Here is a 12,858-nt window from a genome sequence, read left to right as displayed (position 1 = left end):
ATACCCTTATTCAGACTTTTACTGGGTGATCTCTATAGATCCTACACATACTCTTTGAGTTTTTCCTTAAGAATATTTTCTAGAATGTATGACCTCACCTGACTGAGGAAAAATCCAAGAGTAGTGAGAAAGATGGCTCCAACTGTGAGTGTGAAGGTGGAGCAAACATGGGTCCCTGCCCAGTGCTCCATCAGGCCCAACTGAGTTATCATGTTTATTATCTGCCTCCAACCAAGGCAACAGACAGGATGAGGACTGAGCTTTGATTCATGAGTTATCATGTCCACCCATCTATCTTAACCAAGGTGGGAATAATAATGAACAGGCAAGGAGAAAACACATTAACCCTGTTTCTAGTTAGAGTGGGGGATAACATGGAGAGGATGTGTGAATTGAGCTTCAATTCAGCTCAGCTCAGCTCTTAAGGAACTGAGTTATCATGTTTAGTTATCTGCCTCCAAGCAAGGTAACAGACAGGATGCTGACTGAAATTTGACTCCAAATCCATTGCTGTTGAGTCGGATTAGACTCATAGTGCCCCCTCCTTGGGCTTCTGAGGTGGTATCACTGCAGAAGTAGGTAGCTCAACTTTCCTTCCAAGGAGTGGCTGGTGGGTTTGAATCACCAGCCTTCTGGTTAGCAGTCAGATGCCTTAGGCATGAGGCCACCAGAGTCCCGAACTTTGATTCTATTCTGCTTCAAGTGCAAAGACTTGTAATAGTCCCATGAGAAAGCCTGTGTGTCTGTGTGCGAGAGAGAAAAATAGTGAAACATTCTCTTGTTAGCACAGGGTTCTTCTCCTTTGGTTTGTTGCAACTCTGTGCTTATCTCTAGGGATTTCTGGAGTTGTGCTGACCCTTAGACAAACATGAATGAAATGGGCTGAATAGTGACTAATGTAATCCTGATCTAGGATCTGAAACTTCCAAGAGACAAACTGCACTAACTTGTCTACATTGTTTATAGAAAATGAACACATCAATGGTTTGCACCAGGTTTTTATGTTATCTTGGTTTCTGCTATTTTGGCAGCCATTTTTTGGGTTCAAAAGACCGTCATTGTTGAAAAATGGTTCCCCTGAGGCCAGGGTGTCTCCCTGGTATCTTGGCTGTTCACTATCTGAGGATTAAAGTTATTCTCTTTGACAGAATGGATTTAGAGCTCTTCATATAGAAGTTTCCGTGATCTCTGATCTTGACTTATACTTTCTTTTGTGTGCTGTACCATATGCTTCCCTTTATTAAAGCTTTACATGAGCATACTCTGTGAAGTCTCCTGAGTCCTATTAATTATCCAATCTTGTGTGCTGCATTCCAACAGAGATCATAGTTGTGTTAAGGTCTTGGCACTGTGATGTTATAAGCCACTATATTGATCAGATTTAGGCCCCTTCTAGGAATTATTTGCATGTGGGGCCAGTGCTGACTGGCCTGTGACTTGCTGCACATGCCACATCTTGTCTGTGTGTCAGAGCAAATTTAAGGCTCTTTGAATGAACTGAGCTTCTGTGAGGATGAGGCAAAAATATCCCTACTGAGGAACAATATCTAGGAAGTTAACAAAGGCTCCTGAGTTACCAAAGCTGTGGAAGGCAGGAGATAGTATAATGATGGCCACAGTAGCATTGGTGTTGAATCTGACCCAGTACAGGGACACCATGAACATGGATGGGAGAAGAACTCCTGGGGGGAGGATAGACACAGACAGAGTAAGTAAATGATTTCTCTGGATGTTCTACTAACCACGCCTATAACTGACTCCCTTCTTACCTATGGCACTGAAGAATTTCCTTGTTCTTCAGTGATAATTGCTAGTGATAAGCCTGAAAGGAGAAAATCTGCCAACAGACCTCCAAGAAAGCAGGTCAAGCCAGCTACAAAAGGCAGGGCAGACAGGATCACCTCTAAGGATGAGACATGAGGTGAGGTCTAGGACCTCACCACCCACTCCACCATGATCTAGACTGATGGTTGGACTGATTGCCCACTTCTGTGACTTTTATCTATGTACTTATTACTTTTCATAGATTTTTTTTTTTTTTGCTACTGGATTATGTCAGTATAATTTTAGTGCCTGGGGAAAAATATGCATATGAGTGAATTTGTAGAAAAGGACTCATGCATTTTACATAAATATCCTCTGGAAATAAAAAGACCAAAACCAAGCAGAAAAAATAGGGATATGATATAACAGACAATTTAAAGAAAATAAAAATATTTAATATATTGAAAGGTACTCTCAACCTCACTTATAATAATAGATGTGCAAATAAAATTATGTTGAGATACCATTTTTCATGGAACAAATTGGCAAAATCCAGTGTTTTTAGTGTGTATTTTGGTGTCACTGCAGGGAAATAGGTGCTCTCAATAATTCTGAGTGCTTTCAGGAGGGAGTTATGGATTGAGTTGTATCCCCCAAAATACCTACTCTCACATATTGATTACCTCATGATCTGACATTTTGCATTTACAACAATAGTAAAAAACCTATTGAGTTTTTTGCACATCAGTTACATATATCTGTCAGTAATGAATACTGAGGTGAAAGGCAAAAATAATGCTGGCTGTGATGTTAACCACAAGTTATTTGTTAACTTGGCTGGGCCGTGATTCTCAGTGGTTTGGCAGTTGTGTAATGATGTACTCTGGCAATTATGTAATGATTAAATCTGGTGCTTATGCAATAATGTAGTCATCCTCTATTTTGTGATTGATTTGGTCATCCTTCATTTTTGCATAACATTAATTTTCATATAACAACCTGGTGTTTGGAATCTCATCATGTTGATAAGTGTGGAGTGGATATACATGTGGAAGGTATTACATCTGTAAATGTAAATACGATTCTGTTTAGAAAAAAAGAATGTTTCTTTAGTTATACTAACGAGGTCATACAGAGTAGGGTGGGTTCTTTACTTAATTCCTTCTGAGTGGTATCTTATAAAATGAGAAAACAGACATGGAAAGACACACATACACAGGGTAAAGACAGATAACATGTGACAATACAGCCACCAGGGGGCATGAAACACCAAGGAACACCTAAGGCAACACGGAAAGAAAAATCCTTGCTTAGAACTTAGAGCTAATTCCCTGATTTGCACTAGTAGTCTCCACAATTGTGAAATAATTAATTCTATTCTTTAAAGCCCCCACTTGTGGTAGTTTTTTTCATGGAAACATTAGGTAACTAGGAGAGAGGGCCATTTAACAATATATAAAAATTTCATACTGTATATTCACTTTGACTCACTAATGTGATATGTAGAAATTTACAGAAACAGTTTTACAAATGCAAAATTACAAATGAGCAAGGTTTTCACTGCAGAACTGCTAAAAAAAAAAATAGAAACAGCATTACTCAGTAAGGAAGTTTTCATATATTAATATGAAAGATCTCCAAGGTATTTTAAGTGACAAAAAACTAATATACAAAAACCAACCAAACCAAATCTACTGCCATCAAGTTGATTCTGACTCATAGCAACCCTATAGGACAGAGGAGAACTGTGCCATAGGGTTTCCAAGGCTGTAAATCTTTTACAGAAGCAGACTGTCTCATCTTTCTCCTGTGGAGTGGCTGGTGGGTTCAAACCACTGACCTTTTTGTTAACAGCTCAGTGCTTTAACCACAGTGCCATCAGAGGTCCTCTAATATAATAAATAGCAGCATATACTGCAAACTATGTTCTGTGTAAAATAAATTGGGAAAATAGAGCATGTATTCATGTATGCTGATATTTCTATAAACATGTAAGCATATATAAAAAATTAATTTAAAAAATGTTTGTGGAGTGGGCATAGAGATCAGGGCAGACTGGGCAAAGGTTGAGGATTAAGATTTTCAATCTATACATTTCTATATAGCTTTTACAATGTTGAACCCTGTTAATTGATGAGCAATCAACCTCCAAACTAAAATTCAATAATAAAAAAAAAAAAATACAAGTTGAATTTTTACCCTGCATAAAGAGACCATCCAGTGTTGTGTAGAATCCAAACAATGGAAAGGATTTAGCCTTTTTATCTTTTATTTTTATTCTATGTTTTTTTTCTTTTTCTCCTGTCCTTCTTCTCCTTTTTTTTCCCCTTGCCTCAGCCAACAGGAAGATGATATTAACTTCCCACCAGTCAGCTATATCTACTGTAACAACCACCTTATTTAATGGATAAGCACCTACACTATTGGATCAATGACAGATGGTGGACAACACCTCACCATCCCAACTGCAGCTCCTCTTCATGATAGAGACTCATGCTCACATTCCCAAAAATAAACTCCATGGTGGGATCTACTGGAGAAGCTGAGTAGCTGCTTTAGGGATGTGGGCTGCTTGCAGTATATAAGAAGCAACTTGGAGGTAGGTCTCCAGCTTTTTGGCACGCATGAACCCTGCATGTAGCCAAGTCATTGTTCAGCAGCCTGCCGTGGCCTGCTGATCTTGGGACTTTTCCTGGACTTGAATTTGTGACCTATCATGTTGTTTGGTAATATTGGGACTGTGTCTTTTACTTGTCTACCTTGGGTTTGTCAGCCTCAGCAGCTAGCAGCTGCTTGAGTGAAGAAAAGCCTCCAGCTTCATTGGGCCAGGAGCAGGAGGCAGAGCTGAAGCCCAAGATCAAGGGGTTTTTACCCAGCCCTTAGAGGCTGGCACTTCAAACTCAGACTTCCAGCCTCCAAAACTATAAAAAAATAAACTCCTCTTTGTTAAAGCCATCCCACTTGTGGGTATTTCTGTTAGAATGGTACTAGAGATAATCAAAACATATATGTGCACACTTCTCTGAATGTTCACAAAGTGAATAGATTCTCTAATTTGCTTTGAGGAACTTTTTAATTCCTGGTTGGTGTGTGTCACAAAAATGGTGAAGAGTGAACTAGGATACCATGACCTGTTAGTGACAAGTCATACAAAGAAATAGGACAAGATAACAAAAGCAAATGACCAAACTAAAGAATTAGGAAATCTCCCAAGGAAGAACAGGTAATAGAACTATCTGATAAAGAATTCAAAAGATATATATACAGGAGCACTGGTGGTGTAGTGCCTAAGGCATTTGACTGCTGACCAGAAGGTGGCGACTTAAACCCACCAGCCACTCCTTGGAAGGAAGACTGGGCAATCTACTTCCCTAGAGATACCACCTCAGAAAACCAAGGAGGGGTTGCTATAGAGCTAGGAGATCTCCCCAAGGAAGAACAGGTAACAGAACTATCTGATAAGGAATTCAAAAGATAAATATATATCTCACTACCAGTTGAATCCAACTCATAGCAGCCCCTCCTTGGGGAATCACTACGGAAGTAGATTGCCCAACTGTCCTTCCAAGGAGTGGCTGGTGGGTTTGAACCACCAGCCTTCTGATTAACAGTCAAATGCCTTAGGCATTATGCTACCAGAGCATATATATATATATATATATATATATATATATTCTTAAGAGCAGCTGAGGAAAAAAGAAATATTGCCTATAAAGGGCAAGCAAAGACTAAACTCTGATTTCTCACCAGAAAACATGCAGGCAAGAAGGCAATGGGATGATGGGATGATATATACAGAACTTTGAAGGAAAAGAATTGCCAACCAAGAATTAAACATCCAACCAAATTGTCCCTCAAATATGATGGTGAAATTAGGACATTCTCAGATGAACAAAGGGAGCTCTAGTAGCTTAGTGGCTAAGGCACTGGACTGCTAACCAGAGGACTGGCAGTTCAAACCCACCAGTAACTTCTTAGAAGGAAGATGAGGCAATCTATTTCCATAGTGATACTGCCTCAGAAACCCAAAGAGAGGTCGCTATGAGTCAGGGCCAACTCCACGGCACACAACAACAACAACAACAGATGAACAAATTAAGGGAATTTGGAAAACCCAGCTTAACCCTACAAGAAATGTTAAAGGAGTACTTCCAACAGAAAACTAACAAAAGAAGACAACAACTTAAGATTAAGACACATGACAACACCACACAGAAACCAACCCAGGACAAGATTTCCCAAATCTAAAAATAAGCTTGCAAAATGGAAAACAGAGAATCAGAGGAGTCAATCTGTAAACAACACCAACTACAAAGCAAATAGAGGGAATAAATTGTATAATTACAAAACTTCCAAATGCAGAGGAATTGAGGATGAAATCAATATAGAACAGATTGTTCCAAACTTCTTGTTGTTGTTATGTGCCATTGAGTGGGACCCGACTCATAGTGACCCCTCTTTGGGTAGTTCCAAATTTAGGGAGATAAAAATTTACTACAGGGTAACCACAGAGAAAATTAATAGCCTTTTAGCCAAACTAAGAAATAAGAAAATCACAAGGACTTACTAACCACAAAATCAATAAAAATGAAGAAAAGGGAAAGAAAACTCAGTAACAAAATGAACTCAGCATGGAAAAACATTTGGAACAAACAAACCATCTACACCACCACAACAAATGAATGATAGCATTTTTTCATACCTGAATTGAATTGAATTTCACTCAATTCATACCTGCCATTAATTATGCTGAATATGAATTAATTAAATGCACCAGTCAAGAGAATGGTAGATTGGATAAGAAAATAAGAATCATCAATATGCTGCCTACAAGAGACTCACCTTAGACACAAAGATTAAAAACAAAGTGAAGAGCAACAGTTGAAAAAAATATATCAAGTTCATGAAAACCACAAAAGAGCAGGAGTGGCAATATTAACTTCTGATAAAATAGACTTCAAGGCAAAATCCAGCATAAGGGACAAAGAAGGGCATTATATGATGATAAAATTATCAATTGACCAAGGAAACATAATTATAATAAATATCTATGCATCCAATGAAACAGCTCCAAAATACATAAAGCAAGCATAAAGTGAATTGGAAGGATAAATACACAATTCTACAATAGTGGTAGGAGATTTTAACACACCACTTTCAATGAAGGACAGAACAACTAGAAAAAAGCTCAACAAAGACACAGAAGTTCTTAAGAACATAATCAACTAACTTGACCTCACAGACATATATAGAACACTTCATCCAAAAAAAACACAAAATACATTCTTTTCCAGTGCACATGGTTCATGCTCCAGAATAGACCATATGTTAGTCCACAAAACAAGCCTCAGTAAATTTAAAAACATTGAAATACTACAAAGCATCTTCTCAGATCACAATGCTATCAAATTAGAAGTCAATAATAAGATCAGGTTAAAAAAAATCAAATACATGGAAATTGAATAGTACACTACTCAAGAACCACTGGTTAACACAGGAAATAAATTATGAAATTAAAAAATTCCTAGAAACAAGTGAGAATGAAAACAAAACATACCAAAACATTTGGGATACAGTGAAAGCAGTACTCAGAGATCAATTTATAGTAATTAATGCACACATTAAAAAAAGAAAGAAAGAACTGAAATCAACACCTTAAGCCAACAATTCCAACAGTTCTAAAATGTGCAAAAAAAGAAGCCTAGAGTCTCCAGAAGAAAGGAAATAATAAAGATCAGAGCAGAAAACAAAAAAAGCAATAGAAAAATTCAACAAGACTAGAAGCAGGTTTTTTAAAAAGATTAACAAAATTAATAAACCATTGGCAAATTCAAGTAAGGAAAAGAAAGAGAAGATGCAAACAACACACATAATAAATGAAATGAGCAACATCACAGCAGAATCAATTGAAACAAAAAGGATAATAACAGGATACTATGAAGAACTATATGCCAACAAATTTTAAAATCTAGAAGAAATGGACAAATTTCTAGAAATACAAGACCTACCTAAACTAATACAGACTGAGGTAGGAAATTTGAACAGACCATTGTCTCATTGGAGAATTTTATCGAACATGCAGAGAGGATTTGAAACCTATCCAACACAAACTATTCAGAACATAGAAAAGGATGGGATACTCCCTAATTCATTCTATGAAGCATGCATAACCTTGATACCAAAAGCCAGCAAAGATACCACTAAAAAGGAAAACTATAGACCCATACCCCTCATGAAAATAGACACAAAAATCTTCAACAAATCCTAGCCAATAGAATCCAACACTATATCAAAAAATAATACACCATAATCAAGTGAGATTTATACCAGGTATACAAGAATGGTTCAATATTAGAAAAACAATCAACATAATCCATCACATAAATGAAACAAAGGAAAAGAACCACATGTTCATATTAATTGGTGCAGAAAAGGCATTTGATAAAATCCAACATCCATTCCTGGTAAAAAACTCTCAGCAAAATAGGAACAGAAAGGACATTTCTCAACATAATAAAAAGATATCTGAAAAGAAAATAAGGAAAACAATACCATTTACAATAGCTACCAAAAAGATTTTGAAAAAAAACAAACAAACTTAGGAATAAATCTTATCAGGGACACAAAGAACATATATACAGAAAACTATAAAACACTACTACAAGAAACTGTAAAAGATCAACATAAATGGAAGAACAAGTCATGCTCATAAATAAGAAGACTGAACAATGTGAAAATGTCAGTACTACCTAAAACAATCTACAGATTCAATGCAGTTCTAATCCAAATTCTATCAACATTCTTTAAGCACATAGATGAAACAATCACTAATTTTATATGGAAAGGAAAGAGACCTCAGATATGCAAAGCACTAAGGAAGAAGAAAACCACCCCTCCAATCTCAAAACCTACTGTGCAGCCTCAGCATTCAAAGCAGACTGGTATTGGTACAATGATAAACATGTAGACCAGCAGAACAGAATTGAGAATCCAGAAATAGATCTATCCCCATGGACAGCTGATCTTTGACAAAGGGCTGAAACTCATTTAATGTGGGGAAGAGATACTTCCTTTAATAAAAATTGGATATCCATTTTCAGAAAAAATGAACCAAGATCCATACCTGACACCATACACAAAAATGAACTCAAGATGGATCAAAGAACTAAATGTAAAACCCCAAACTATAAAGTTCATGAAAGATAAAATAGGAGCAAATGTAGGGACCTTAATTTATAACATGAATAGAATATCAAGCATAACTGAAAATGCATAAATAGCAGAAGATAAACTAGATGACTGGGACCTTCTAAAAGTTAAATTCTTATGTACATAAAAAGACTTCTCCAAAAGAATAAAAAGAGAACACACAGATGGGGAAAAAATATTTGGCAATGACATATCTGACCAGGGATTTATCTCTAAAAATTATGGAAAACTTCAACACATCAATGACAAACAAACAAACAATTCAATTAAAAAATGGGCGAAGGACATGGACATCAAAAAAGATATTCAGGCAGCCAACAAACACATGAAAAAATGTTAGCAATCACTAGCAATTAGACAGATTCAAATCAAAACAATGTGCTATCATTTCACCCAGCAATAATAGCAAGTTAAACAAGACAGAAAATAACAAATGCTGGTAAAGGTGTGGAGAGATTGGAACACTCATGCACTGCTGGTGGGACTGTAAAATGGTATAGCCTCTGTGGAAAAAATATGAAGCTTCCTTAAAAAGTAGGAAATAGAAATACCATTTGATCAAACAATCTCACTATTAGGAATATATCCTAAACAGGTGAGATCCTGGAAATAAATAGACATATGCACACCTATGTTCATCACAGCACTATTTACAGAGATAGAAACAATGTAAGTGCCCATCAACAGATGAATGGATAAAAAAATATGGTACAGACACACAATAGACTACTATGCAACATTAAAGAATAATGAAGAATCTGCAAATCACTTCAAAACATGGACAAATTGGGAGGACATTATGCTGAATAAAATTGGTTAATCACAGAATGACAAATACTGTGTGAGTCCATTATTATAAAAAGTCAAGGAAAGGTTTACACAGGAAAGGAAAGTTTCTTTGTTGGCTACAGCGATTGGAGGGGAGGGGAGGGAAAACTGCTGGCTGGTTAAGAGACATGTATTGATTTGGGTGAAGGGAAAGGCAATATAACAAAAGCATGTGACCAGCACAATATCATTAAAGAAAAGGAAGACATTGAGAGGTGCACAGGAGGTATGGACAATAAAAGTAAATACTATTACATACATAATACTGCATTATCAGTAATGGCAAACACTGATCTAGGGGGGATACATAGACAGACAGGCAAGAGGATCAAGGGTGGTAGGTGTATGGGAATATATTTATGACCATACATAGGTTGGGTAGACTATATTCCTACATGTGTATTTGTATGTGCTATAAAAATATCCATATGCAGTACATAGCTAATGGGATAAAGTTAGTACAACTTCTTAGCCACAACTAAGCACCTTGAGGGAGTAAGTAAGTCACTGGCCTGTGGGCTCAAGACCATGGTCATGGAGAACATCAAACTCAATTGGCATAACATAGTACACTAAAACATTGTTCTACATCCCACTTTGGTGAGTAGCTACTGGGGTCTTAAAAGCTTGTAGACAGCCATCTAAGATGCAACTCTTGGTGTCTACAAATTCAGAGCAAAGAAGAGTGAAGAAAATCAAAGAAACGTGCAAACAATTAGACCAAGGGACTAGTGGGCCAAGAGAATCTCAGCCTACATGACCCAGAGACCTGAAGAACTAAATGGTGCCCAGCTACCACTGCCACCACTCAGAAAGGGATGAAAATTGGAGATCCTGGATAGAGTGGGAGAAAAATATATGGAACAAAATTCAAAAACAAAAAAAAAAAGCCAAGATTACTGGCTTGATACAGACTGGTGAAACTCCTGAGTCTGTGGTTTCAAGTCACCCTTTGGGCCTGGAATTGGACTTATTCCCATGGCTTAACTCTCAGCCAAACAATAGATGAACTGAACAGTTATACCAAGGAGATACACTCCTTAAAACAATCAACCACAGGAGATCAGAAGGACAACATTTGCACAAGGAGGAAGCTAAGGAGGCAGGAATGCATAGGCAAAGACACCAAGAGGGTATGGAAAGAGAGCTGTTACATTGTGGGAATTGTAATCAATGTCACAAAACAAAATGTGTATGGACTGTTGAATGTAAAATGAATCTGCTTTGTAAAGTCTCACCGAAATCACAACAAAAAAGTTAAAAAAAAAAAAAAAAGAAAAAGACCTTAGCACACAACAAGCCTTTCTCAGTGTGTGAATATTATTAGTCATGTGCCCTTTGAGGTTTCAGGGGCAGAGTTTTTAAAGTTGAAAGTGTTGTAGTAATCAAATTTTACACTTTTTTTTGTGTGTATATGTGGTGAGTATCTTGACCTGATTTTACAAGAATGCTGCATTTAAGAGAACTATTTTCTAATAAAAACATTGGGAATCATTCTAAGCAATCAGCCAATTTGCAGATGGGATTTCAGAGAATGCTTCAAAATCAAGCAAACACAAACCATACCTAATAGCAATGGGAGGATTCCAACCAGGGCTGGATAAAAGTTAAGCTTATGAAATAGCAGAACATTGCCTCACAAACACTCCACATGTCCTTTGGATATTTCTGCAGCATCTCTCCGCGTTATACTCAATTCTGCACCTTATATGGGCCTGATCTGTCCTGCAGCCTCTACTGGTTTATTCTCCACCATCTAAGATCAGTTGTTTTTTTGTTTGTTTTTTACTTCCAATAACATCATATTCCTATGATACTCTGGCTATTGTTATAATTGGAGATATTCAAAAGAAGATTTTACATTAAAGGGCAAAATTTAAAGTAAAATCCCTATAAGATAATATTTTCCATACCTTATGAAATTTCTGTGTATACTTGTGGTAACAATTTAGAAGCAGACAATAATATTATAATGCACTTAAAATTATAAGGCTTATTCTAGCTTGACATTCAGGCTACTTAAATTTAAATTTCCTTTTGAAAGAAAGCAAGACTCACCATATGATTAACTCTAAATATGATCAACATTGATTATATAAGAATTCATATCTAATAAGATTTGGTTACCTATGCTAACTCCCATAAAAAAAAAAAAAAAAAAAAAGAAAGAAAGAAAGAAAAGGAAAAACTATGCCCAGCATTCTCTATCATCAAATAACTTCTGAGATTTGAAAAATACAACTCACCAAAGATACAGAGGACATAGGGCCACCCTGTGGTCTGGTAGAGGAGACCACCTACAGCAAAGATGATGATACATCCCAGCATTATCCCTGAACACAAGATGCATGCACTTTCTAGGTTAGATTTCCAGGCTATGGACTCTGTATGTTTCCTACAGATAGACTCTTTTAACAAAGCTGGGTTCTATAGGGATTACAAGTATGAGCTTTAATCCAGACAATCTAGGTTTAAATCCTACTCCTTTATTCAGTAACTGTGTAATCTTGGACAAGTTATTGATCTCTTTGTATTTCAATTTCCTTATATGTGTCTATTTGTATTTCAATTTCCTTATATGTGAAATGGGAATAATTATAGATTGCTGACTCTTAAGATTGTTCTGATGCTAGCTTGAAATGCAAATATATATATATATATATGTAACATACATATGTATATAAAAAAAGTTTGGCACATAGAAAACATTCACTTATGGCCAAGAAAGATAGCATAACAGAAGACCAGTCAGCCCCAGGGTTACAGGTGAGGAGAGACAACGCAGGGACACCCAGAGTAGCAGGCCAGAAAAGCAGGAGAAAGGGGATAAAATCCAGGAAGCGAGAGAGAAGAGCAATCAGCTGAAGGGATTAGGTGAGGAGGGGAAACTCAGGCCCGCCCAGAGTAGCAGGTCGGAAGAGCAGGAGAAAGGGGATAAAAGCCTTGAACCTGGACAGAAGAGCAGTCAGCCCCAGGGTTACAGGTGAGGAGAGACAACTCAGGGATGCCCAGAGTAGCAGGCCAGAAGAGCAGGAGAAAGGGGATAAAATCCAGGAA

The 12,858-nt window shown here is 37.0% G+C and overlaps 1 protein-coding gene across 1 annotated transcript in view; it reads right to left on the bottom strand.

Annotated features, from left to right (window-relative positions):
• Nucleotides 1-1,530: 1,530 nt before the first annotated feature.
• LOC103204672 (probable small intestine urate exporter) overlaps nucleotides 1,531-12,858 on the bottom strand; it is a 17,503-nt gene continuing 6,175 nt past the window's right edge. Inside the window, 2 exon segments of the mRNA XM_042782182.1 lie at nucleotides 1,531-1,682; nucleotides 12,048-12,134. Coding sequence (XP_042638116.1) covers nucleotides 1,531-1,682; nucleotides 12,048-12,134 — 239 coding nt within the window.

Source organism: Orycteropus afer, unplaced genomic scaffold (genome assembly GCF_000298275.1).
Source record: "Orycteropus afer afer isolate SDZICR_OR568_19922 unplaced genomic scaffold, OryAfe1.0 scaffold00255, whole genome shotgun sequence".
NCBI classification, from domain to species: domain Eukaryota; kingdom Metazoa; phylum Chordata; class Mammalia; order Tubulidentata; family Orycteropodidae; genus Orycteropus; species Orycteropus afer.
The sequence above is the reverse complement of the archived record's forward strand: the minus strand, read 5'-3'. Positions and strand labels throughout refer to the sequence as shown.